General features: G+C 55.1%; 1 protein-coding gene across 2 annotated transcripts; it reads right to left on the bottom strand.

Annotated features, from left to right (window-relative positions):
• Positions 1–260: 260 nt before the first annotated feature.
• PCDH1 (protocadherin 1) lies at positions 261–27,949 on the bottom strand. Of its 2 annotated transcripts, XM_055285831.2 has the most exons (5): positions 27,768–27,949; positions 18,412–19,274; positions 13,070–15,265; positions 7,135–7,354; positions 261–4,299 (listed from the first exon to the last, which is right to left on the bottom strand). In XM_055285831.2, the coding sequence occupies exons 1-5, from the start codon at positions 27,805–27,807 to the stop codon at positions 3,905–3,907; spliced, it is 3,714 nt and encodes a 1,237-aa protein (XP_055141806.1). In that variant the 5' UTR covers positions 27,808–27,949; the 3' UTR covers positions 261–3,904. The 2 variants fall into 2 exon arrangements, with proteins under 2 accessions (XP_055141806.1, XP_055141807.1); XM_055285832.2 differs by lacking the exons at positions 261–4,299; positions 7,135–7,354; positions 27,768–27,949 and adding an exon at positions 19,360–19,470 and having other exon boundaries at positions 12,478–15,265.

Here is a 27,949-nt window from a genome sequence, read left to right as displayed (position 1 = left end):
TCACCTCCCACCCCATCCTGCACCTGAGTTCTTGAGGGGAAGGGGTGCCCACAGCAGGTCGGGCCCAGAGGATCCGGCAGGGGTCACTTTGAGGTGTATGGACTAGGGGTCTGTCCTCAGAACGCTTCAGCTCGACCCCATCCCCGATTAATACCAGTGCGGGTCTCAGTCTCTTGTCCCTCGCGTCTCTTGTCCCTCCAGATTTATCTCCCACTCTCCACGGGACGCAGGCCCGAGGACCCGGAAGAAGCTGAGTGGGGTCCGGTTTTCACACTTTTATTGTAAAGCTCGGGAATAATTACACGGGTCTTTCATTGACAGCTCAGCAAACAAACCGGAAACGAACCGAACCGGAGGGGGTAGGGGCGGTGCCTGCGCATGCTCGCGGCGGGGGTGGGGGTGGGGGGTCAGAGAAAGAGAAAGACAGAAAGAGACAGAAATCATTACAAATCAACGGGATTGTGCTCGCAGCGCCAGGGATGGGGTGGGGTGGGGAGGGGAGGGGCGGGGCGGGGCGGGGGCCCTTCCCGGGAGGAGCGAGGCGGTGGGAAGTGGCACGAACCAAGAAAAACACGACCCCAATGTGGGCACCCGACGCGCCCAAAACCCCCCACCCCGACCCCCACCCCCCTACACACGAGAGAGACACGGCCCCCCTCCCCACTAGATAACCCGAGGAGACACAGTCTCCCCTCCCCATGGGCAGACACACCCGCCCGAAACCCCATGGGCGAGACACAGTCCCCCCTCCCAGAGAAGTCCCCAGTGGAGACGCCCCTTAAGAGACTTTCTCATGGCCAACACAAGCCTTCCCAACACCCGGAGACAGCCCCGACCCAGGGAAGAAATGGCTCCAGAGGCCCTACCCTCGGGAGAGAGAGGTATCCCAGGGCTCCTAGGAGAAAAGACAACTCAGAGATGCCCAGCCTCATCCTAAAGTGCTGCAGGGCAGAGAAACCCCCATAGGAGAGATTGGGGCAGGGCCAGAAACATCCCTTCCCAGACGTGCTTCAGAGATAGCCCCCTTCCCTGGGAAGAGACATGGCCCGAAACTGACTTGCCTTAAGTACTCCCAGGAACCCTGGGAGGAAAACAGGCTCCCCTGAGAGCCTGGGTAATCGGGGGAGACATGCTCCCGTGGTCCTCAGCGAGAACACATGTCCCCCGGAGACTCCCAAGGGGAGAGATAGGGCCTAGAGAGCCCCCAGAGGTGAGGGATGCCCAGAGAACTTCCCCCCACCCCAGGATGTGAAACATGCTTCAGGGACCCTAGGAGAGAAATATGTCCCCATATACCCTCCCCCTACGGAGAGACATGTCCTGAAGTAGGGGAATGGGGACCGACTAGGTCCCCTCTAGGAAGACACAGACTGGGTCAGGCTGGGTTTTGGGGGGGCTCTCCTCTGGCCAAATGTCGCCTATTGGTACATAAAACTGTACGCGACACAGGCATTGGGGAGGGGCTTCACAGACCTAGGACCCACAGGGATAGTCCCCAGTGCTGTCGCCAACCCCTGCCCACCTTTGGTTTCATCTCTCCAGTGCCCAGTTGGTGACAGACTCAGTGCCCTGGCCCCAACCAGGGGGCTGGGGGCTCTGTCTTTGCCTGTGGGAAGGGCTTCTCAGCCCTCCCAGCCATCTGGGCCACCCTCTTTCTTCTGGCTTCTCCATTGTGCAAAATGCTCCTCTGCTCTTCCGCTCAGTGCTCAGGGGTCTCTAAGACCAGGGCAGGGTACCCAGGCCACTAGGGGCTTCCAGTGGGAGTCCACTGACCCCAGGAATGCCGCCAGTCTGGACCACCATCTCCACCATGCAAATGGGCCTCATACAATCTTCTTGCCTGAATCCTGACCTCCAGCACCCAGGACAATCCTTGAGGCCTCTGTTCCACCAGCTGGGCACCCAATACTACCAACTCCAAGACTATTGCACCTGCCCCATTTGTGCAGGGGAAAGGAGCTGTCTCTTTAACAAGCCCCCAGCCCATTTCCTGGGCCTCCCCAAGGGAAAGGAGCCTTTGGCCAACCCCTAGACCTGGCTGCTGCCACCCCATCCCATTCTACCCCTTCCCCTCCATAGAAGGGCTTCGTATGCCGGGGCTACCAGCCTAACAATGCTCTCCTTCCTAGCACTGTCACCCCAAGCCAAGTTGGGGGTAAGGGGCAGAGAAATAGGGTGATTCTTCAGCCCCCTGGCTTTTCCGGGGTGGGGGTGGGGTCTCTGGGGTACAGGAGTCAAGACCCCAGCAGCACAGCTCCCAAAGGCACCAGATGACCCCGCAGCCTGTACCCACCCCTCCCAATCTTGGACCACCTCCCCAAGCTTAGACTAAGTCAAGCAAGGGCCATACCCTGAGTCTCCAGCCTCCCAGCCTGGGCCCCTAGGGAGCTGGAGAGGTATGGGCCAAGGCAGTGGGGGTTTCTGGAAGGAAGAGGGGCTGAGGCTTTGAGATGGCCACAGTGGGAGACGGGGGCTCTGCAGGACGCCCCTTACACCCTGGCCCCCTGAGGTGAAGAAGAGAACTCCACCTCATCATGGCTGACTGGGCTTCTCTGCCCCCCAACCTCCTACCCCCTTCCCCATGGGACCCCTGACTCTGGCAAAGGGAAGCCCAACTGGAAGAAGGGGGCCTGGAGCCCAGGGTGCCCTGAGGCAGCCCTCCCACCCCCTGAGATCAAGGCAATGGTGGTTTTACAGGCTGACGGGTCAGTCATGGCAGGGGCTGGGGGTTGAGAGGGCAGGGAGGGGGCAGGATGCAGGCCCCTATATCGGGAGCAGCACCCAGCCGCCCCCTGAGCAAACCTTCCTGCTCTCAACTCACCCAACCAGGCCAGAGGCACAGTCATCCCACCCCTGTCCAGCTGCCCCCCACAGTCTCAGGGCCCCTCTGTGATGCTCATCTGGATGTGGGAGGCCAGCCTGAGCGGGGATCCCCCCAGGGCACAGCGCAACAGTTCCAAAAAAATAGAGATTTGTATTTTTAAAAAAAATTAAATAAAAGCCCAGCTCTGCTGATAGGCAAATGTTACCCCCGTCCCCACCCCCACCCACCCGTTGTTTCCCTGGCCTGCACCCCCATCCCACCATGGCCCCAGGGGTATTTACAACATGGAACAATAGAGGCCTGGGTTGGGGGGCACTGCGGCAGGGAGGAGGGGGCACAGGGCAGGTCCCCCCCCAGAGGGGTCCCCCAAGACAACACAACATCAACAAGAAAAGTTGCAAATCAGGCAGAAATGGGGACGTCATTCCAAGGTCCTTATATACAGACACTGCATGACCAGCAGGGAAGGGGGGCCCAGATGGGACTAGGCGTGGGCATGTGGCAGGCAGGTGGGCCAGTCCAGGAGCAGCACGGGAAGACGAGGCCTCCGCTCCACTCCCACCCCCGTCCCTACCCCACCTTTGGTAACAAAAGCCCTTCAGGGAGCCCCTAGTGGTCAAGAGTTTCCTCTGGGAGCTCCCAGGGAAAGGGGCTCCCCAGTTCAGCCCTGCTTCAGGGCTAAAATTGGGCGTGCTATCCCTGCCCTGGTCGGCCATGAGGGAAACAATGAGTTAGAAGTATGCTGCCCACCCTTGACTGCACCATCTGCCCAAATCGAGGGGGTGCTCCCTGGAAGTCAAGGGAAGGAGCCCAGTCATTGTAGAGGAGCCCTCTTGGGCATCAGCTGGAAGCCCCATAAAGGGGAAGGGGCCCCTGGGGGCTGGGAGATGGAAATGAGGGGAGAGGACCTGGACCCTGCATGGGAGAAGGGCCAGCGTGGTCATGAGGTCAGTGATACCCCCACTTGGGGCCCTGGCCAGGAAGTCCACGCTGAAGGGGTCGAGAGTGAGGCCCTGGAATGGGCCCATTTGGGAGCTGGCTGGCGGCTCGGGGAGGGGGGCCGGCCGGCCAGTAGGGGGCTCACAGGTAGATCTCGCGCTTGGCCGTCTGGGCAGATGCCGGTGTGGCTGCGGGTGGGAAGTCCGAGGTCTGGGTCAGGGGGATTTCCTCCAAGGTGGCCGAGTCCTTGCAGGAATCATGGCTACTGTGGGAGAAGGCACTGTAGGAGGGCAGGAGGCGCACGGGGGCCGTTTTGGTGTTCCGGTCTTCCGGGGGGCTGGGGCTGCCGGCGCCCGCAGGCTCCTGCCCTCCTCGGTCCTGGTAAGGCACGAAGGTGGAGAGTTTGAGGGCGCTGCTCTTGGTCCGGCGGCTGGGAGATGACTGGCCAGGCATCCAGCATGTGTCAGAGTGGCCAAACTCACTGCACTCCCGGGTACATGTGCCTGTCATGGCGACATCAGGCAAAGGGCGAAGGTCTGTGGGAGGGAGCGGGGAAGGACAATTGTCAGACCTACAGCCTCTGCAAAGCTCTGCTTCATGGCCTCCCACTGGCATCTACACCCCACCTCAGGACAGGAGTATGCGCCCCTTCCTGACCACTGAATTCACAGGCACACACACCCTCGAATAGACACATGCCCTCCCACCATTGACCTACTGGCCTACTGTACACACGCACATGCACACGCACACACACACACACACACACACACACAATCTATCTTTTTTCTTTTTCTTTGTTTTGAGATGGAGTCTTGCTCTTGTCACCCAGGTTGGAGTGCAATGGCGCAATCTCGGCTTACTGCAACCTCCATCTCCCAGGTTCAAGCAATTCTTTTGCCTCAGCCTCCCGAGTAGCTGGGATTACAGGCGCCCACCACCATATCTGGTTAATTTTTGGATTTTTAGTAGAGATGGGGTTTCACCAGGTTGACCAGGCTGGTCTTGAACTCCTGACCTCAGGTGATCCACCCACCTTGACCTCCCAAAGTGTTGGGATTACAAGCATGAGCCACTGCACCCGGACTTATCCTTTTTTTTTTCAAGACAGGGTCTCACTCCTGTCACCCAGGCTGGAGTGCAGTGGTGTGATCTTGGCTCACTGCAGCCTCAATTTCCCAGACTCAGGCGATCCTCCCACCTCAGACTCCCACGATCCTCCCACCTCAGACTCCCGAGGAGCTGGGACTACAGGCGTGCACTACCATGCCTGGCTAATTTTTTGTTTTTTTTTGTAGAGATGGGGTTTAAGCCATGTTGCCCAGGCTGGTCTTGAACTCCTGAGTTCAAGCAATCTGCCTGCCTCAGCCTCCCAGAGTGTTGGAATTACAAGCATAAGCCACCAAGCCCTAAATAGACACATTCCTTCCAGCGTCACCTACCCCACAGTGCTCTTCTTACACACCCAAATCTGCCCTCAGACAGGTGCACAAACACACACTCATCTACACACTGCCTCATCTATCTCCAGACAGACTTAAACGTGCAAATCTATCCTTAGGTGGGGTTGAGGAAACCCCCATCCTCATTGAATTGATTGACGCAATCAATCTCTCTCTCTCTCTCCCTCTCTTACACACACAGATAGGCATGGATGCACATATCTACTACAGTGGGCACCTCTATCCTCAGATGAAATTGGGCACATTGCTTCCTTCAGAACCCCCTCAAGCCTCACGTGCTCCCGGTGGTCCTGAACCCACCCTCCTCCAGCGAGACCTTGCTTTAAAGCCAGGGGGAAGGGACGAGCTTCTATGCGGGGTATTCACATAGAGGCCCACACTCACATCCACAAGCACGCTCATGCAGCCCCTCCCCACCTCACTCTGGCCCCTAAACCAGCCACCACCCCTGGCCTTGTCCCGGCTCCCTGCCCAGAACACCCACGGGAACAGGAGTTGGCTGCCTGACATCAGCAGTAGCCGGTGTAGTTGCTGGGCAGCGGGGGTCTCCATGGGAACGGCTGGGCCTTGAGTACTTCCTGTCACAGCTGTCCCTGTCCTGCCCTTGCTCAGGGACAGCACCAGGCAGTGACCCCCCCACCCCCCAGGGACATGGCTGAGCAATACTGCCTGGGACAGGGGCTCCCCTGGCACCACCCACTCTGGCTTGGCCTCCTGCCAGTGCCAGGTGAGGAGGGGACAGCTCTGTTGTTAACCCTCAAAGTGCCAAGGCTCTACAGCTCAGAGCAGAGTTGGGGGACGCAACATGGCTCAGAGCAGAGCATGGGCACTGGGTGGGCGAGGCTGGGTGCTGGGCAGAGTCCCACAGACCCCAGACCCCAGAGCAGTTCCCACATACCTGGCACTCTGCCTCAGGGCCTGCTCCGGCCAGCCGGCTCTGCGCGGGCACAAAAAGGACGAGACGGGCATGAGATCGAGCATGGAGGGGTGGGGTGGGGGTGGAGGACACTCTGAGACCTAGGGCCTGGGAGGTTAGACAAGGGCCCTGTGCCTGAGGTAGGGGAGTGAAACCTCCCATCCTTTGTGGAGAGAGGAGGCTTTGAGTTGAGGGAGTGGGTGAGACCTGAGGACAGCTCCAACTTAAAGAGTCTTTCCATCTCAGGGGTTAGCTCGTTCACTCTCCCCCTCCACAGGCTGCCATGGATGCCTTCACACACGCACACGCACTGCACACACACTTACTGACAGCACACCTCACCATCCTTTCCCACACCGACCTCTGCTCCGGCTCACACCTCCCTTTTGCCATCACCCTCCAAATCCCTCTAGACAGGCCTTTCTCTTCACCAGACCTCCTGCCGCAGTCTTCCTCAAAGAGGTGCCAAACCTTCTCCCACTCCTCACCCCAGCATATGTCACTCCGTTCTCTGAGCCCCCTGTAGCATCCAGGGCCCAATCTCTATTCTCAAGGCCTTTCCAACCTTAGAGGACCACCACCCACCTTCTCAAGGTTTCCTCACCATTACGGGAGCTTTCTGGCCACCACACTCAGGGTCCCTGTTCCCAGGTGGCCGTGTAAACATGGTGCCGAATGCAACAGCTTTGGAGTCAGAGAAACCTGGGTTTGAATCCCTCCCAGGTCTGTCACTTTCTAGATGTATGACTTTGGGCAAGTGACTTAACCTCTCTAAGCCTCAGTTTCCTCCATTGTAAAGTGGGTGCCACAAAGTTCTCAGATCACAGAGTGGTTCTGGGGATTAAATGCGTGTATACCTGAAAGCACTCAGCACAGTGATGATGACTGAGCACATAATAACTCAATACATAGATGATTTGTTTAAGGCCTTGTCACCATTCCCAGGCTTCCACTCATTCCTGGGGTGCCCTGACCATGGTGCTGCGCCTCACCATTCTCGGGGTGCTCCATCTCTCCTATGCTGCCGTCAGGGGTGGTGCGCTCATAGTGATCCTCAGGCAGGGCCAGGGGACCGAGTCGAGGCCCTGAGGATGACTTGCTGGATGGCGTCTCAGACTCCTCCAGGCCACTGTCATAGTAACTGTGCTGGGATGGGTCCTGCAGCTCCTGGGCCTGGCTGGTGGCCGAGAAGGTGACGCGGCGGTGAGGTAACTGCAGGAAGAGAGATTGTCACTACTGACCAGCCAGCTTGCCCACAGGGCCCACCACCATACCAGGCCCTAGTACAAGCCAAGCACCATCCTACTCAGGCCTCAACAGCAACCAAGAAGAGATCCAGGCCCCAGCACAGCACATTCCTCCCGAAAGCACAGGCCCCAGTGAAAGACAGCTCCTGAGTTCTAGGACCGCTCCTAGTACAGCCAAGTCCGCATACTGGAAGTCCCAATACAGCGCAGGCCCCAGCGTTATTATAGCCCCTATGCTACCCCAATAACCCTCATCCAGTGCAACCGCTTGTTATAGCACAACCCTTCTAGTTCTAACCCAGCTTCCCAATATTGGCACAGCCTCCCTTTAATCCCAGAATGACCTGTAATACAGTGTAGAGCCCAATACCAGAGTAACATAATACCACCTGATTCCCCTAATTCCAGCTCAGCCTCTAAACACCAGCATAGCCTGCAGTTTCTCGAACAACTTCCTAAAAGAAGCAGACTCCTAACTCCCAAATGGCTCACCAATACCAGAACAGTTAGTTCCCTCATTTCCAAACAGCACCCTCCAAACTCCAGCTCCTCACCTGTCTCACTGCTCTTGCCACTGCCTCCTTCCAAATGAGGGGACAATCTTTCTTTTCTTATCCTCTGTTCCTCATCCCTGGTTTGTGATGTTGCAGCAGTCTGAAGACTCCCTGCTGTGGCCCCTCCCACTCAGCCCCTCATCCCCTCATCCCCACTTCACTCCCCTCCAGAGAGGCCTGGGAGTGGAAAAAAAAGGGAGGAGCCTGATAACAAACCAGGGCACCTGGGGGAAGGGGACAAAGCAGAACATGGGAACTCCGCAGTCCTCCCTATCAGGAAATAGAATATTCACTGGAGAGGGTAGGGCTCTGCCAGGAGCCTGGACATGGGGGGAGGGCATGGCACCCATTAGGGATTAGGAAAGCTGGTCTCGAAGGGAGACTCCTTCCAGGAAATAGGAAGGAGCTTCTGGGAGGGCTGCTGGCATGAGGAGCCAGACTTGGAGGCTTGGACTGGGGACTAGGGGTCGGGGGAGTGGAACCGTGACAGGCTGCTCCCAGCCAGCAGCCCTTGTATGCCTGCCACAGGTTAATGATCAGCCCTGGAACCTGGCAACCTCAGCTTGGCACTTGGCACAACCAGCCAGCCACCCAAATACCCACTTGGGACTGCCACAGATTTTCCTGCCAACCAGAAATTAGGAGTTGTGGAGGGCGCAGACCCAGGGCCCCTGGAGGCCAGGGGTGAAAACAGCTAAGCCCAGGGCCCTGCTGATGAGTCTCTAAGCTCCTTCCCATCCTCCAAGACTTTGGCAGTGCTTTGTCTTACTCTATAACTCTGGATAGGAGGTTATGAAGATGGCCAGGGGAGGTGGCCCTGGCTTTGTAGACTTACCCTCCTAATAGCCCCATTCAAGGCAGCTAGGGTGGAAGAGGCTGTCAGGACAGGAGTTTTGGAGCTGCTGTGGTAGCCCAGAACTGCCTCCCCACTATCCCTATTCCTGAAGATGGCTCCCACCTCATCTTCAGGAATAAGCGACCATTCTTGGAATCCTTGTATTGATCTAAAACACTGAAGGGTCTGGGTGATGACTGATAAGGTCCCCAAAACTGACATGGATGTTTGGGGCCGGGAGGCTATAAAGGAGTGTAGTCCACCTGGTGTAGGTGTTGGTGCTTCTCTTTCCAGTTTTCTTTCAAGATACTGGCCAGCAGTCCCACCTCCTTGCAGAACCCATACCTGGTAATTGAAGGCTTCGGTCCTGCCTACTAAGCAAGTCACTTGGTCTCTTTTCCCATGATTCTTTTCCGTAAAATGGAGGGTTGGGTTATACCCAACACTTAATGTTCCCTCTAATTTTATGACTATCAAATTATAAAAGCCCAGATCAAAAAATCTCTCTCAAACTGAAGCTCTAGACACTTGCTGATTATTTCCAATTGGCTCTGCCTACTGGCCCTTAAGATTCAACATGTCTGAAACCAAATGCTTCTTCAATTAGCTTCTGTATGGGCAATGATCTCATCACTATCCTATCACCCAGACTCAGAAGGCTGATGTCTACCTGGGAATCCTGGTAGCTCTCCCCTCATTCCCCATCCCTACCCCATATCCAATTATCCCTTGAATCCTGTGGGTCCTTTCTCCCTAACCTTGGCCAAATCCATCCATCCATCACCCCCATTGCCACCATCATAGTCCAACTCTTAGAAGTTCAGTCCTGTACCTTCATCTCTATGCCCTTTTAAGCCTACCGTATATTCCAGTGCACTTTCTAAAACTCAGTTCATCTAAAACACTCATGAGCTTTCAGGGACTAGTTCCTTCTGAAGAACTTTTGGTAAGGCACCTATGTCCTCTACAACCTACAGTTCTTCCAGTCTCATCTTTCAGCTTTCTCTTATGCCCCTCTTCTTGCCAGAATATTCCTTTTTCTGCCCTTTTCCTGCCTCCAACTTGGCTCACTCCTGCCGCAGGAGTTTGCTCACATGGTGACCCTGTGAGGAGGCAGGGGACCCTCCTGCCCTAATCCTGCTCATCACTGACAAGCTGACTTTCTCCTTACAGAGGCCCATTTCCATGTCTTGTGCAAGTTTTCGCATACTGTGCTTGTCAAAGGAAGGGAGGGGCAATATGGTGAAATAAATTCAGAAAACTCAAGAGGTAAACAAAATTGGGGCTGGGCACAGCAGCTCACACCTGTCATCCCAGCACTTTGGGAGGCTGAGGTGGGCAGATCGCTTGAGCCCAGGAGTTGAGACCAGCCTGGGCAACATGGCAAAACCCGGTCTCTACAGAAATTACAAAAACTAGCCAGGTGTGGTGGTGCACGCCTGTAGTCCCAGCTACACAGGAGGATCGCTTGAGCTCAGGAGGCAGAGGTTGCAGTGAGCCAAGATTGCGCCACTGCACTCCAGCCTAGGTGACAGAGCAAGACCCTGTCTCAAAAAAAAAAAAAAAAAAGTTAAACGAAGTCTAACAGGTTCCCCCTTTTTTGGAGGACTCTGCAGAGCCTTTAATAGGCTAATGTGATCCTGAATTTCTTACTACCAAAACTAACTTCACCACAGAACCCCTTTTTTATAGCATAATAGATAATAGGAGACCCGCCTGCTTTGTGTTTGAATTTGGCTGCATCACTATTTAGTTTTCACTTCTGCAAAATTAATATTAAAATGACCCATATCATAAAGAGTTATGAGCACTGATTGAACTAATTCGCACAAAGTGCTTAGCATGGTACCTCACACCTAGTAAGGACTCAAAAAACAGAAGTGAGTGCTGGGCACGGTGGCTCATGCCTGTAATCCCAGCACTTTGGGAGGCCACCGCGGGCAGATTGCCTGAGGTCAAGAGTTCAAGGCCAGCCTGACCAACATGGAGAAACCCTGTCTCTACTAAAAATACAAAATTAGCTGGGCATGGTGGCACATGCCTGTAATCCCAGCTACTTGGGAGGGTGAGGCAGGAGAATTGCTTGAACCCGGGAGGCAGAGGTTGCAATGAGCTGAGATGGTGCCATTGCACTACAGCCTGGGCAACAAGAGCGAAACTCCATCTCAAAAAAAAAAAAAAAAAAGGAAGTGAGCAGTAGCAGTAGAAGTAGTTTCATTGAATAAGTTGGGAAAAGCTTTAGTAGGGCACTTTCATTCGACTCTTAAGACTCTCAATTGCCTCATCGTTCACTTGTCTGTCTTGTACAAGTATGGCCATTTTTTCATCAGGGTCTAGTACCATGCTGAGTACTCAGTGGAAACTTGGCCTATGTGTGTTGATGATGACAACAGGTGGTGTGGTTTGGTTGTATCTGAATGTTGGGAGAAGACATTCAGTGTGGCTCCACGGATGGGTTAGGTTGGATTAGAGCTGAGTAAGAGACAATCCCTCAGATCATGGGAAAGAAAAAGAGATGAAGACGCTAAAGGAATAGGAGAAAGATGGAAGGAATGCCAGCAAGGACAGAAAAGGAGGAGAAAGAATGGGAGGTCAGGAGTTGCTGGAGGTCACGATATGGTTAGATCTCACTTCCCCAGGCCCCACCCCTCCAAGGACCCCAGGAGTTTTTACTTTGGGGGCCCCCCAGGGCATTGGGGGAATTTGTGGGTGGCATCAGAGGAGATAGCTGGCACCTCGGTCCTCTTGGGAGTGTCTCAAGCCTCTTTAGTCACCATGGAGATAGTTTGCCTCTGGCCTCGGAGACTCCCCCAGGGCCTGAGGCCCCTCAGCCAATATTTAGCCTTCCTCCAACTCACGTACAACCAGAGACAGGGCAGACCCAGGAGAGCAAGAAGTGAGAGACGGAGAGAGAGAGAGTGCGAGCAAGCAACCCAGGGTGGCCAGAGCAAGGAGTGGAAAGAGGGGAGGGAGGTAGCATCACAGGCAGAAGGCAGAACTAGGAAGCCTCTGCTCATGAGCAGGGAACCCCCTAAGAGTGGGGGTGGCAGGGCAGGTCAATGCAAATAACTTAGGAATTCCCCATGTCTCCCCCTGGGCCCCGCTCCCTGCAGCCCCGGCTGGTGATCATGGTGGGGAGACACAGGGGAGGGCCAGCTAATTGCTGGGTGTTGAGTGTTGTTGGGATGAAGAGGCTGGGGAAGGGACTTGAGGGAAGGACTTGCCCTGGGGGAAGGTGGCTGGTGTAATCAAGAGGTTCTCTGCCTTCACCCAAGGCAGGAAGGAAGGCTGAATGCTACTCCCTGCCAGGTGCTCCAGTCTGAGGTCTGTCAGAGGCAACTGTTTGAGCAGATTGGAAAAATCAAGCCTCAGATGGGGCAGGACTTGGGTATAGCTCTACCTGCCCTTTCTGGGTCATTCTTAGGAAGAAAACCCTACAGACATGGGGCAAGGGGACACATTGCCAGACACCTCCATTTGAAGGCTGGTCAGAAGGCCACTTTCCCAGACATGGATAGGGACATGGGGGTGGATGGCAAGATGGTAGGCTAAGATAGTGTGGGATACAGTGGGCAGGTCTAGGATGTGGCAAGAGGCAAAGAGAAGGGAAGGGGAAATTGAGGTAGGACCTGAGGACAAAGGGCTGCTTCCAGTCTCTCTCGCTGCTTCTCTCAGTTCCAGAAAATAAGAAACCAAAACTCCAAAAATAGAAAACTTTATTGTCAGGGTCAAGGGCATGTGGGACCCAGCCCCAGAAGCCTAGTGGTGAGGAAGAGGTTAATGCACAATACACACAGAAGGCACAATGGGGAGGTCCCCTCCCCTGGCAGACTCCCCACTCAGTTATCCACAGGACCCCAGGTCTCCCGGTTTCCCTCCTAGAGAAGCACCTAGGGCTGGTCTCACATACAGACCTAGGTTTGGAGTAGACTTCTTCCCCATTTCCCTCCCCACCTATGCTCACCTGCCCACCACCCCCAACCCACAAGGCCCAGTAGCTGGTCCAGGGTCCGGGGACTTGGCAAATCACAGGTCTCTCCCCAGTGGGGAGAGGGCAGGGAGGAGACCACAGAGCACACCCTCCCTTAATCTTCACTCAGCCTAATCCCTGTGCCTGGGTGAGGCAGCGGTGTTATTACTAAGGCCCCACCTCCCACTGCTGGCTCAGGCTGGCCCCCACACGGGCAGGCACAGTAAACCTGCTCCATCACTCCCACACCTCGGTCCAGATGGCTCCATGGTAGGGGTGGGGTAGGGGCCGGGGTGTGCTGAGCTGAAAGGGCTGGCCTACCTGCTTGCTGGGGTATTTGGGGGGGTTGGTGCGGTAGCTGTAGTCGGAGTACTGCTCAGAGCCCGTGGACGTGGTGTCCCCGGTGCCCACGAATGTGTTTGCAGGTGGCAGGTCCTGTACCACCTGGTGCTTCTTGGAGGCGGAGGGTGACTGGGGCTGCAGCTGGATGGAAGGCAGTGGGGAGTTAGAGCGGTAATGGCGGCCCAGGTCAGGGCTGCCTGGTGGGTAGTTGAGGGGCAGGTGGATGCGGGGACTGTCCCCAGGGGCATCGCTCATCAGGTTGAACTTGAGGGACTTCTGCAGCCCGGCCTCATCCTCGTCCTCCACTGGCTTCACGGGCTTTGGGGACTTGCTCTTCTTGCCCTTGCTTTTGTTTCCCTTGGAGGCCTTGCCACTGGGCTTGGGAGCATACAGGTCCTTGGTCTCCTTCTTACCAGCCTGGTAACCACTTTTGGCTTCCCGCTGTCGGCAGTAGCGCACAAGAACCGCCAGGGCGATGAGCAAGGCCACGGCCACCACACCGGCCACCACACCAAAGAGAATGTTGCCACGCTGCTTGGAGCGCTCATATTCTGGATCCCCAGCAATGTCAATATCCAGCGGCGTGTCCAGGCTGTGGCCCAGTAGGGTCTCCAGCAGCGTGCGGTTGGCCAGAGTCTCATTGACATAAAGATGGACCAAGGCTGTGCCATAGCGTGGGGGCTTGCCGCGGTCACTGACCTTTACCACCAGGCGGTGTAGCCCATGGTGGCGCCGCTCAATCTCCTTCTCCAGGGTGATGGCACCTGAATGTGACCCAATCTGGAAGAGTCCGTAAGGATTGCCACCTGCAATGCTGTAGATCAGCTCAGCATTGACACCAGAGTCAAAGTCCTCAGCTGCCACCTGGCTGACCGTCTCACCAAGACGTGTCTGGGGGGTCAGCAGCCGGTGAGAGGTGTTAGAAGGGGCAGTGATATAGGGTGCGTTGTCATTCTCGTCCAGCACATTGATGGTGACACCAACATAAGCTGAGCGAGGTGGGACGCCACCATCCACCGCCTTCAGCTGGAAGGTGTAGGTGCTTTGTTGCTCTCGATCGAAGCTCAGGCTGGATAGGATGGTGCCTGTGCCATTCTGGATAACAAAGTCACCGTTGTCCTGCTCCACTGAGAGCTGCACCTGGGCATTCTCCCCCTTGTCTCCATCAATGACAGTCACCATGCCCACTGGACTCAGCGCTGGCATGTTCTCCATCACTGAGAAGTTGTAGCCACTCAGCATAAATTTGGGGTCATTGTCATTGCAGTCCAGCACATTGACAAGGACAGTGGCTGTGCCCTGGAGGCTAGGGCTGCCCCGGTCAGCTGCCACCACCTTCAACTCATAGCTCTCCCGCTGTTCCCGATCCAGGGATGTCTTCACCTGGATCTCTCCAGTCTCGGGTGAGATGGTGAAGAGGCCCTTAGCAGCCGGCTCAGGCTCCAGAGAGTAAACCAGCTCAGCATTAGAGCCAGAGTCAGCATCACTGGCAGTGATCTCGGCAATCACTTCACCAGGCTTGTTGTTTTCCGGGAAGGCGACCTCAGTGACAGTCTGAGTGAAGACAGGTGCGTTGTCATTGACGTCCACCACCTGCACCTTGAGGGAGTTGGTGCTGGAGAGTGGGGGGTTGCCAGAGTCCACAGCCACAATCTCAATGGTGTAGTCTTTGACCTTCTCGTAGTCCAGGGGGGTGGTAGTCTGCAGGAAATACTTCTTCTTGCTGTCACTGCCTGTCTCACTGGCCTGGCGCAGCTGGAAGGGCACATCACCTGCCACCACACAGGTGACAGCTGCATTCTCTCCCTCATCTCGGTCAGACACCTGCACCAGGGCCACAGCTGTCTCCTCTGCCACATCCTCTGAGATGTTAGCCATCCCATCTTGATGAGTCACTAGCCCTATGCCCCGGATCTCAATGGTGGGGGCATTGTCATTCATGTCCTTCACGGTCACAACCACCTGAGCACGGGCACTCTTGGGGTTGGTGCCTCGGTCCTTAGCAAGCACTGAGAAGCGCAGGGTGCTTAGGTCCTCACGGTCCACCGGGCCCTGAACAGTGATAAGTCCAGTGTTCCTGTCCAGTCGAAGAAGACGCCTCACAACCTCGGGCGCCTGGTGGAATGTATATTCAATCTCTGCATTGGCACCTTGGTCTGAGTCATTGGCCTTCACCTATGGGGCAGGAGAGAAAAACAAGGAGAACAGAGATGGTTTAGATCAGGGATAGCAAATAAAGGGGCACATATGCTGCCAATGTCCTTTCCAACAAGCATGGCAGACACAGCCAATCCAACATCGCTCCCTTTCCAGAAGCCATGTGTGTACTGCCTTTTCCCAATTCGGACTCTCTGGCAGGCATTACTAACCTGTTTTCCTGAAGAGCCCAGATGCAGCCTGCAAATCCTCAACAGTGCTACAGGCAACTATTGGAGATGGGACAGGGCAGAATTAAACTTCACTTGTCATTGCTGTATGGGTCCACAAAAATACCAGGAGAGGGTGAGGATCCAATAGAACTAGGGAAGCCATTTCACCAATGAACCCTGCCTGAACCCTCCTGAAGAGATGGAGAGGTGCAAGTAGTGGAGGTGGTGTGTGTGCCCGTGTGAATGTGCACTACATGCATGCGTGCACATATGTATGTGTATGATTGTGTCAGAATGTGTGATTAAGTGTGATATTTTTGTGTGAGAAGGTATATGTGTTTGTATGTGTATGATTGTGTCAGAATGTGTGATTATGTGTGATTTTTGTGTGAGAAGGTGTATGTGTTTGTGCATATGTGTGTTTGCACACATGAGTAAAGACTCACATGCCCACCTGAAGGCCCCAGGTCGGGGGATTTCTTTTGAAAGAAGTCAGGTAGGGTTGTGGGTCAGAGAAGCCCTCCAGGCCGGGCCCCAGCCACCGCTCTGTCAAACCGGGGAAACCTGTTTCAGCAGCAACTTCTCCTCCTGGCTGGCACTGGCTGGCGAGGCACCAATGTGAGGAATCCGGCCTGAGCCTGCAGCCAGGAGGGAGGGGTTGATGCAGGCCACAGAGCCTGCTGGCAGTGGGCTGGGCTCCCAGCATCAAACAATGAACTGTCTGTCCCTTTGCAGTCAGTGGGCACGCCCTCCCACGCCAAGTCCGACGCGCACTCGACTCAACTCTATACAAACACGGTTGGTAATGGGGCAAGAGGACCCAGGTGGGAATGGCCACGGGGTACTACTGGGCAGGGAGAAACATGAGGGCTGGAGTTAGGTCACAGCCAGACAGAATGTGACGGCTGTGGGGAGTGAGGGGAGAATAAGCATAACTTGGCAGAGTCTCTGGGGTAACAAAACAGAAGAGTCCTGGGTTCAAATCCCAGTTATACCACTTCCCAAGTAACTACGTGACCTTGGGCCAATTATTTAACCTCCCTAAGCCTCAGTCTATGAATGTGTGAAATGGGGATAATAATGTAACCTATTTCACAGAACTGTGGTGAGCATCAAATGGGATAATACAGGTAAAAATGCCTGATACTGCCTGGCACAGGGAAAGTGCTCCCTAAATAGCATGTATTTCTTTTTGTCTGTCCAACCGTCTACCCTCCTACCCACCTGCCTCTGAAAAATCAGCACTAATGCAGTAGTGGGCACTGCACCTAGTGAGTCCTCAAGCCACTGTCAGTCCTCTCCTCCTTGGGAATGGGAACTCCAGCTATCCCTGCCTGGGCTTTTTCTACAGTGAAGACTCCTGGGCAACAGTTCCCCAGGTACCCTGGTCTCTGTTTACATCTCTGAGTGCCAAACCCTAGCAGTTTCTCCTCCCCTCACCCCAGTCTACCTGTCACCAACTTTATGATGAGGATCCCCAGTCTCCCTTGCCTCTAGATTGGTCTTCCAGCTTCTTATCTGCCTCTTGTCTTACTTCTCTTTGTCTCTGTCTGTGACTCTTGGCTTCTGTCTCCTTTCTATCCTTGCTCAGTTCTGATTCTGCCCCTTTCCCACAGCCTGTTTTCTTCCATCCTCTCTTTTCAGCCCTGCTGACCTCTCTGCTTACTCTCTGCCCTACTCTTCCGCTTCACCTCACTGGGAGGTGGTAAAGCTGTTACACACCTAGGCTCTGAAGCCAGACTCTTGGCTGTGGCAAAGGTGGACTCTGAACTCATTAGCTGTAGGATATCAGGCGAGTTTTCTAATCTGTTTGGGCTCGGTTTCTCATCTGCAAAATGGGGATAATGCTTACCTTGTACTGTAAGGATTAAATGATATAATACACATCATGTGTTTAGAACGGTGCCTGGCACCTAGGCTATTATTATTTGCTATCCCTGACTGTCTGTCTCCCTTTTCTTTCTCAGTCTCTTTTCCAGGTCCCAGTCCACCAGGCTCTAAAAAAAAAAAAAAAAGGCTGAAACTCCCACCCATCTCCCACTTCAGCTTGAGGACCTAGGACTAAGGGTTTTCCAGGATGGGTAACGGTGTCCAGGGCAGGCTGAGCCTCCTCAGCTCCCTCACATCAAAGAGAGAGGCATCTTCAGCCCATGGGGAAGGAGAAAGGAGCTGGGGCTGGCAGGAGGCCAGAGCTGAGATGACAGCGGGAGATACACCCACCTGTCTGCAGAGACGCTTTCTTTGCTCCCTCCCAGGCCCCAGCCCCACCAAGCTGCCCAGCGCCTGGGGCAGTTCCCATGGAGAGGGGTGCTGAGAACTTCAACAGAGGAAATTGACCCCCCACTGAACCCCACTGTGCCAAGCATCCCACACCTATGGGCACCCCATGCCTAGGGGAGGAGGCAGGTATACAGACACCCCAGTATGTTTTTTCAGAACTCTGAGGGTCCCACCTGGCTAAAATGATCTCATTTGACTTTGTCAGGAAGAGGCAAAATGAGGCTATATCCTCCAGCTTCAGGAAAACCTTATCTGGCTAAAGGGAAATTGTCCCTGGTTGGGAAGATACTCTCATCTCAGGAGAGATTCTACCTGGATAAACGGTGATTCCTTTGTTCCAACTCAGCTCACCCGGCTGGCAGAGAAGGATCTACTTGATTAGCACGGGAGTTTCACTTCTCAGAGGTTTCCCCAGCTTGAGTCTGCCTTAGGGGTCAGGGGAAACTGTTCATATGCTATTTCACTGTCACCTAAGTAGCCTGATAGAGGAAAGTAATATCACCTGCTGGGGTGGGGTGGGAAAGACTCCCCTGGCTGACTTTGGGGAGAAGGGGTCTCACTACAGTATTCTGGCAGTTTTTCCCCTAAGTGAAGGGAACTCCCACCTGGTTGGGTGGGCTCCCATCTCTAATGGTGGGTCACCCTGACAGTTATACGGAGGGGGGCTCTCACCTGGATGACCGAGTGGCCTATGGGGCTATTCTCAGATAGTTCGGCCTCATAGGAGGGCCGCTCAAACTTGGGGGCGTTGTCATTGGTGTCGAGCACGGTGACACGAAGCAGGGCACTGCTGGCGCGTGGGGGGCTGCCGCCATCCTGCACCTTGATGGTGAGGTCGTAGGAGTCCCAGCGCTCACGGTCCAGGTTGCCCATCACAATGAGCTGTGGTTGCTTCTCCTCCTGGTCCTCTGCCACCTGCAGCCCAAATAGCTCCTGGGCCTCAGGCCCAGCCTGCAGCTCATAGGATGCCACACCATTGGGACCAGCATCACGGTCTGAAGCCAGCGGGATGGGGAAGAGTGAGCCGATGTTGGTGTTCTCAGGGATGGCCAGAGTGATGACTGGTGAGGCGAAGTTGGGTGTGTTGTCATTGATGTCTTGTACTTCTATCTGGCCCTCTAGCAGCCGGGGGCTGCCATTCTGCACGAGGTCTGTGATAGACACCTCAAACTCCAGGATGCAGGGATCACCAGGGAGCTGGTTCTGGCATTCACGGAGCCCCTCACGGTCGATGGAGGTCTCGGTGGTGAAAATGTCACCTGTCTTGCCATCCACACGAAGGTATGGGGCACCCACCTCTAGTTTGTACAGGTGCCCCACATCTGGAAAACCATAGTCGGCTGCGAGGCTCCCAATAAGGGTGTTGGGTGGCTGTTCCTCCGGCACCTTGTACACTACCCGAGTGGCATGGCCTGGGGATGGAGCCAGCAGGAGCAGCAGTGCTAGCAGCATGCAGGGCAGCAGTAGCCGTTGCCCCCCAGGGCCTGGGCTGTGCCTCAGGGGCCCCATCCTGGCAGGCCCCAGAATCAGGAGGGCTGCAAGGGGAAGAGGCAAAACAGAGGCCATGAGCTGGGAAGAGAAGCCTGGTCCTGAGCTGCCCAGAGCTGGCCCCATACTCACCCTCTCCCACTGACACACAATTCTCCACAAGAGCAGTCAGTCCCAGCACAGAACCCCGATTCCAGAAACTCAGATCCCTGAATCTCATCCACAGCTGGCTGTAGCAGCAGTGTCTTCCCCAGCTGGAGGAGCCAGTAAGAGGCCTGGCATGCCTAGAGCAACTCCCGCCCATGGAACACCCTCACCCACCTGACACTCCCTGGGCCCAAGCCCGGCTGCCCGCCCTCTTTCCTTCTTTTCCTCCCTGCTCTCTGCTCTGTGCTTCACCCAACACCTCCTTCTCACGAGCATCCTGCCTTAGTCACCGATGGTAATTACCTTGATACTGAGATAGGGAGAGAGAGCCAGTGGAAGGGTGAGGCCTCGAGCATCCCCAATTGGAGCACCCCTCCCCACATGCATGGTAGGAAAGAGACACAAGTACGTCCTTACACACCCCAGACCCTGGGACCTTGACTTGTCACACTGGGCTCCATTAAGGTTGGCTGGAGGGAGAGGGGATGATGTCTCAGTTCTCTTTATTCTGAGATGCCAAGTCAGTGCATATGCATGAGGTACGACATCTCAAATCCTCTTTTTCTGACAATCACCCACGGTGCCCAGTATTCTCCACCCCCATAAAAGGCCAGCTTGAATTGGGCAAGGCTTGTGAAAATGGTTAGGGTTGAGGAGTAGGTGTTAGCCTTCCCCGACTTTCCCCCAACACATATGCCCCAGAACGTGCACACAGGTCACAGAGTGTGCACACATGCCCCAGAGCGTGCACACAGGAACATGCACAGTTGCTAGGGCTCCTCTCCTCTCCCTCCTACTGCCATGGGCAGGTGCGTACAAGGGAACACAGGTCAAGATTGCGGTCAGAACTGTGGTCAGGGCTGACTAGCCCTGGAGTTGGCATTGGGAGCTGCCCTGGCCTGTCCTTAGCAACAGGGAGCCCAGCAGGTCTAACTGGGACAGAGCTGCCAATGATAATGACACCACCAGCCTTTCCCTGGCCACTCCCCCACCCCACACCCTCTGGTCTCTGGATGAACATTTGGCTCTTATTTGACATCTATCTCCATATATCCAGCCCCTACTTCACACCTGCCTCTCCCAACCTCTGCCCTAGTCAACCACAAGCTGCACCCCCATCACAACAATAACCCCCTTCTTCTGCCCATCTCCCCTGGCTTTGAGGTCATGCATTTGCAGATCCCAGCTAGACCCAGCTACTGTCTGTCTTGAATGATCCCTCCTCTCCAACAAAATCATGGCCAGTCCCTCCTTTATTCAAATCCAAAATCTTTGGATCAGCAGTTTCTTTAGAGGCTTCTGGTTCAGTCTCCTTTCCCCACTTCCTCACTTTTACCTGGAATACCTCTCCCGCACCTGGAACACCCACCCCACATCAATCCCGCTGAGGGCAGGCTCTGGCCCTCCAGGAAACCTTCACAGTCCTCTCCTGCCCACGGTGACCTCTTCTTCCTCCAACTCACAGCCGCTTATTGTCTGCTCCAATCCCAAGGCAATGAATCATGGGGCTGACTGGGACACCGCCCGCCTGTGTTGTTCAGCTTCAGTATTGTGCACCTATTCCTGAGTTCTCTGCCTTTCCAGGCAAATGCAAAGCACCATGAAGGAAGGGACAGTATTCTGTACACTCACTCATCCCCTGCCCCCTAACAATGCACCTTTGCACATCTGGGTACACTGTAGGGACTCAGTCATGCATTCAACAAATGTTTATCGGGCATTTACAATACGCCAGGCTCTGTCCTGGGCACAGGGATGCAGAAGTAAACAAGACTGGTCCAATCTGCCATGACAGTGCTTCTAACCCAATGACTATTTGTTCATTTTGTTTGGTTGCTTCTGTATACCATTTGGCGAATGTAGGTCAGCAGGGTGGAGAAGAGCAAGGGCTGTGGCATCAGACAGTCTCAGGCAAACCCAGCTGCTCACTTCCTGGCTGCATGACCTGAAGCAAAGATTTAGTGCCTCAGCTTCCTTATCTGTAAAATGGGGATAATACTACCTATTTCCTAGGGTGTTTGAGATACTGTGGGCTAAATGTGGGTACTCAACAAAGGACTCCTTCAAAGCATTTAGCACAATTGTAGTTGTGTACCTGTTTGGAAAATGTGTTAATTGTCTGTCTTTGCTCCTAGATGGTGAGCAGAAAGCAGGAGAGTTTCTACTTTGTTTGCTCCTACCTCCTCAGGGCTTAGCCCTGGACCTGGCACACAGTGGGCACTCGGCAGCTCTTGAATGACTGTTGTTATTTTGGCTCTCTGGGCTTAGCCTTTCCTGGTACTTTGCTGTGTGACCACTGCTCTTTTACTTTCTCACTTGCCCGATTCCCCTATGCCACTGAGAACTTCCTGGGGTAAAATGTAAGTCTTCTCTGTTTAGGGCACATAGTAGACTCTCAGCAAATGTTTGCTGAATGCACAGAGTCCTTAGATAAATCAAACACTTCCCCTCCTCTCTATGGCCTTCCCCAAGCACAGGCCCCTCCCTAAAGTGTGTGTGGCGTTATCAGATTGGTGTGAATGTTTGTTCCCGTTGCAATCTTAATCTCTTTAAAGGAAGCAGGAATTTATCTGTACTCCATTTGGATCCACCACCACCCCCCTCCAGCCACCTCCCCTCCACCTGCATGGACCTGGCACAAGGCTCATCTGACTACTTCAACCCCAACCCAAACACATCCCCAAAGGACCATCACCAGAGAACCTCATTTTCTTATGGGACTGTATCCTGCTGCCATCCTCCTCTGCATATACAAGGTGGTATCACTGCACCCCAATTCTCTACAAAAGTCTTGGCAGGTGAGGCGTTATGTGGGAAGCCCACGGGAATTACCCTAAACCTGACCAAGAGAATAAATAAGGCAGTCACTGTTTGCCTCTGTTCTCTCCAGATCAAGGATATTTAAGATAGTTAATCTTTTGTGGTCACATCCTCCTTCAAGAATTTTATAAAACCATGGTGCAGATTTTTCCAGGAAAAATGACTGTTCACAAATTTTAGCTGCTAATTCAGGGGGCCATGATCTGGCAGCAGTCAGGGCAAACGATGTGTGGCCACTCCAAGAGCTACGAATTAAGCCCCTACCTCAGGCTTCCTCCATCTCACAGTCACAACCTGAGGCCCTATAACCTTTCAAACCTCCTAGGCAGAACAGGCACACATGCTTATGAGACTACCTCCGCCCCCCACATGCTCTTTCTCACCCTGAGGAGTTGCCTTACCTTCAACCAGCAAAAGAACCAGTTAAGGACTGTGGTATCTAACCTCTGAATTGGAAAGAGAAGGAGAACCACAGGATAATATCCAACTCAAGGAAGGTATGGGATGGCGGGGCCGGGGAAAGGTCCCAGAAAGTAGGAGGAATGTGGCGAAAAGAGGGTTGGGGGAGAGTTGCTCACAGTGGGGAAAGGAGTTGAAGAGGGCCTAGGCCCTTCAAGCATCTGGAGAGTTTCTTCAAAATGAGGATTATCTGGCCCCACCCTTAGGAATCTTTATTCAGGAGGTGGGACCTAGAGAAACCCCCAAGCAATTGTGATGCAATGGTCGACCATCTGGGTACAACTTTGAGATAATTCCAGGGAGTTAAGAATGAGCCTGAGGTCCTGCAAACTCTTTTTTTTTTTTTTTTTGAGACAGTCTCACTCCGTCGCCAGGCTGGAGTGCAGTGGTGCGATCTAGCCTCACTGCAACTTCCGCCTCCAGGGTTCAAGCAATTCCCCTGCCTCAGCCTCCCAAGTAGCTGGGACTACAGGCGCGTGCCACCACGCCCAGCTAAATTTTTTTTTTTTTTTTTTTGTATTTTTAGTAGAGACAGGGTTTCACCATGTTAGCCAGGATGGTCTCGATCTCCTGACCTCATGATCCACCTGCGTCTGCCTCCCAAAGTGCTGGGATTACAGGCGTAAGCCACTGCGCCCAGCCCCCACAAACTTTTATCATCACCTTTGCCATCATAATCACTCATCATCATCATCATCTCAGCAAACACTAAGATTTTACTCAGTACTAAGCATTTTACACACGTGATCTCTTTCCTCCCAACCCTCTGAAATGGGTAGTATTTATTATTACACTCCTTCCCATACTACAGATGATCAAATGGGGGCTGAGAAAGAATAAACTGTCTTAAGTCACAGAAGTAGTATGTGAAAGAACCAGGACTTGAGAAATAAGAATGCCTCTTCACATCCCAGGGTCTGGGGGAAAGGAACAGAAATATCTGAGGCTAGAATCTGATGCCTGTTATGTCACACCCGCCTCCCCACCATTCCTGGACTGCCAACCTTGCCCAGTAAGGAGGGAATAAGAAACAGTGGGCCTAAGGGTCAAGGAATGAACAAGCCCAGGCTTCCTAGGCTGCTGCTGTTCACCCAGGGGCCCGTAGAGATGCAGGGAGAGAGCCAGGGTGGCCTGGAAGGGCAGGAGCAGCAATAAGGAGGCCTTCCCTCACCCCTGCTCCCACCATCTCTGAACTTTGTCCCCAGCAGTTGGGCACTGGGAGTCATTAGTCCCACACAGCAGCCTTTGATACATGCAGCGCCTTATCTGCCCTTCCCCATGCCCTGGCTGCCTTCCTGGGCAACGGTGCCCTACCTCCCCCCAGTGACATGGGCACCCAGGACCCTGAGAAGCCAGAGCCTGAGGGGGAACAGACACAGGGACCCATGTCCCTCAGATAGAGGAGCAGAAGTCCCATCAGGGGTGTAGGAGTAAGGGATAAGGAGGGGACAGAGTCCCAGAAAAGCTGAAGAAAATACCGTCTGTGTCAACATCTGGGAAGGGAGAACAGAGGTGAGGGTTCACCCGGAAACTTCATTTCCAGCCCACCCCGGGGACCAAGGTCCATTTTGCTGAGTGCTGTGGCCAGAGAAAAAACACACAGAGGCAGCCACCACTGTCCCAGTAGCCAGGTCAGCTCTGACTCCCCACCCTCGCCCCAGCACTGTTACACAACGGTCACTGCCGCAGGCACAAAACACCAAGGGACAAACGGACTGTCGGAGGAGAGGGGAAGCAAATGGGGTTGCGTGGGGTGGAGCTGAACAGAAGCCTCCCACAGAGAGCAAGTGTGCAGACCTCAGCTCCTCTCCCCTCTCTCCCACAACCCTCTATTAGCCTCTGCAGGGCTTCTGGGCACCTGCATGTCAGATTGTTGGGGTTAGAACCCTCGCTCCACCACTTCCTAGCTGTGTGACATTAACCAAGTGAATTTACTTTTCTGAACCTGTTTCCATACTGTGAAATGGAAATAATGAATCCTGCCTCTTGAAATTATTTGGGAGAATTAAATGAGATCTCATGCCTATAAGGTCTATTACATGAAGGTCTATTTACATTACATGTAAAGGACAAATCATTTTTTCTCTAAGCCTTCCAATTGCTGAATAGATCATTTTATTTCCAGCATCAGGCACACAGTGGGTGCCCCTTGGTTCGATGAATAAACAAGCCAATCCCTCTCTGGTTGGTAAGTCCTATGAAGGCAATGACGGTATGTCTCTTACTACTGCATCCTCACCACCCACCATGGGCCCTGGCAGATAAAAGGTGCTCAATACATTGTTGAACAGAATCTCTGCACCAACTATCCTTGCTCACGGCAGGGGCAGCCCTCACCTTCTTCTTTCCCCACACCCCTCCCCGAACCCTGATTCCCACTTAGCTCCTCCCCCACACTCGCGGCCGCCTACTGGCCCTTCAACCCCCTTCTTCCCAGCAATTAGCTTACTATCACTTGCCCAGTTCCCCTGCAGAAGTAGCCACAGTAGCAGCCCCTCTGCTAAGAAGATGGCAGACCAGCAAGACACCCACTTCCAGCTGAAGTCCCTTTTGGAATTGAGAATTGGAGGTGGGTAGGAGAAGGGGTAAAAACTAAATGCGGCCAGAACTGAATCCAGACTTGCCTCCCTATCACACTGCCTCTGGCCACCTCTGGGGGCCAGTCTGCCTTTCCCCTCGATTCCACCCCATGCCCTAGTCTAGTTGTAATTACAGGTTCCAATTCCCCCAGACCTTAAGGTCAATAAAGTAACACACACCTACTCCCGCGCCCCCCACCCCAAACGCAGCTAGACCTCCGGCTTGTCATAAAAACTTTCTGGGCGGCCCCTTCCCTGGCAACTCCCGAGGGTTGACCCAGAGCAGGTGCTAGAAGGCTCTTGGCGTCTTCCTGCACGAAGTCCTGGACTCTGCCGACCCGAGCAGCCCCAGTCCGCACCGCCTTGGTCTGCGGGCGCTCCCAGCACACACCCAGCGCGCGGAGCGACTCCTCCCAGAGGACGCCGAGTGTGTGTGTGTGTTGTGGGGATTCGGGGGTGGCGGGGGGGACGGCGGCAGTTTCTTGGGCTCTGGTGGCCCCACCCCCACCCCGGCAGCGCCCAGCCTCCAGGAACCCAAGGCAAGGCTAGGGCGCGGCGTGGTGAGAACCCGCCTCGGCTAGTGGGGGGAGCCCTTGCGCCCCCCGCACCCAGGCCACCGCGGGGAATCCCTCCTCCCCGGCATCTCCGGCCTCGGCCTAGGGTCCCCCGCAAGCCGGCGCCGGCTCGAGCAGCGCAGCGGGCGCCGGGAGGGGGCGGGGAGGGAGCCGGCGCCGGAATCACAAAGCCGCGAACCCGGCTAGGCGGAGACATTCTCATAAAACCGACCCTCTCGTGGCGAGCGGAGGGGGGTTTTTCCCTACGCTCAATTCTCCAAGGCCTCAGTGCCGCCCCCAGTCTTTCCTGGCAGAAGAAATAGTAGCCGACCACTGTTGGGGAAACTGAGGCCAGAATTCTGACTTACAGAGGGTAGCTGGGGGGGAAGGGGTGCGAGACCACCTCGCCTACAAATTCTGCTCCTGTGCCTGCCGCGGTTTCCCTTCTGGCTCCAGGGCCTGCCCGCGCACACACTGGCCTACAGCGGGGACCAGGCGGAGGAGGCGCCCAGGTGTGAGACGAACCCAGGTGTGCGGGACCCACCAAGGTGTGTGGGACCCAGGTGTGCTGGAGACCCAGATGGCTCAGAAAACTCAGCTAAATGGCTGGAAGAGGGTCGCAATCACCGTCCCGGGCTAGCACCCTCTACAAAGGAACCTGGGGCCCCGGAGCTCCGGGGAGGCGGGATGGCTTGGCCAGCCAGGTCCAGCTTGTTTCCGGAACACCGGCCGGTTCGGCCTGGGAGTGGGGGTTGGGGAGGCGCCGACTGGGAAGCCGGCAGGCCGGCCCAGGCTTCCCGCTGTGCCGATATTTACAGTAATAATGTCGCGATTAACGTGGCGGGGCGCTTGGGGCTCGCCGAGCGACCCCGGCGGCTTCTTCTGCCTGAATCTGGACTCCGAGGGAGAGGAACGGAGTGTGTGTGTTTGTGTGTATGCGCTGCAGGGTGTAATGTAATGTGACACTGTTGGTTTGAGGTGTGTGTGACACCCAGTGTTAAGATGGGTGAAGCAGTGTATTCTGTGTTTGTGACCGTGAGGCGCTGCTGTAGGTGCCACTTCCTGTGTTAGGGTGTGTGCCATCAAGCGTGTGCTGAGATACTGGGTTGTGTGTTTGTGTGGGTGCAGTAGAGGGGTGCAAGGAGACCTGTGCTGTGTACCTATGTTCTGGCCAAGAAGTGGGTAAGATGATATATGTTAGGGTGTGTTCCTTAAAGGAATGTGGGGGGTGGCTAGGTTTTGAGGGTTCATGTAGTGAACTGTGGCTGTGACGCTCGTACATGAGGGCACGAGATTGTGTTTGTGTGTCCACGTCGCGGGGTGTCACACCCGGTTGTGTTATTGCTCTGGAAAGCCACGGGTTGTGTGTCGGTGCTGCTGATCGTGCAGACACTGAAGCGGATTCTGAGCTGGTGACGGTGCCCCAGTGGGCGCTGGTGTGCGGGAGGTATGTCTGTGTGCACATATGTACGGATGTATGTATATGTGTATATATGTCCACGGTCTGGCCCTCTGGGTGCCCGCTGGAAGCTGGAAGCGGCTGAGTGAGCCGAGCTAGTTGCCCAACAAGTGTGTATGTATGTGTTGTGGACAAGGGTCTTTGCTTGCTCCGTCCTCCGGGAGACCCCCACCAAACTGGGGGCCGCGCGCTTCCCCAAACCCATCCTCCACGCCGCGCGCTCCTGGAGTCTCCCTATCTCCGTCTCTCCGAGCGCGCCCAGGTTCGGGACGCGGGGACTGGGGTTCTGCTCAGCACCCCCTCCCCTCCCTCGGCTTCTCGCCGCAGACCTGGGAGGCCGGAATCCCTCGGCCGCATCCCCCACTCTGGGATCCCAGCCGCCCCCACCTCAGCCCCCTGGCGCCGAGCTCGGGCTGGGCCCCCGCGGCCTCGCTCCGCCGAGCGCCCCTCCCTCAGCTCCCGCCGGCCGTGACCGCTTCGGGCCCCAAGCCGCTGCTGCCTCCACCGCCGCCAGATCCTTACCCGCCTCCGGGCAGCGCCGGCCGCCTGCCCCGCTGTCCATGAGCCGCCGCCGGCCCCGGCCCGGGCTGCGGCTCCGCACGGCTGGGGCTGGCGCTGCGGTTCGGGCTCCGGCTCCGGCTGGCTCTGGGCGCAGCAGCCCGGCGGCTTTGCGTCCGCGCCGCGCTCCCGCTCCCCGAGTGTGT

This window comes from Symphalangus syndactylus, chromosome 7 (assembly GCF_028878055.3).
Source record: "Symphalangus syndactylus isolate Jambi chromosome 7, NHGRI_mSymSyn1-v2.1_pri, whole genome shotgun sequence".
Lineage (NCBI taxonomy): Eukaryota > Metazoa > Chordata > Mammalia > Primates > Hylobatidae > Symphalangus > Symphalangus syndactylus.
The sequence above is the reverse complement of the archived record's forward strand: the minus strand, read 5'-3'. Positions and strand labels throughout refer to the sequence as shown.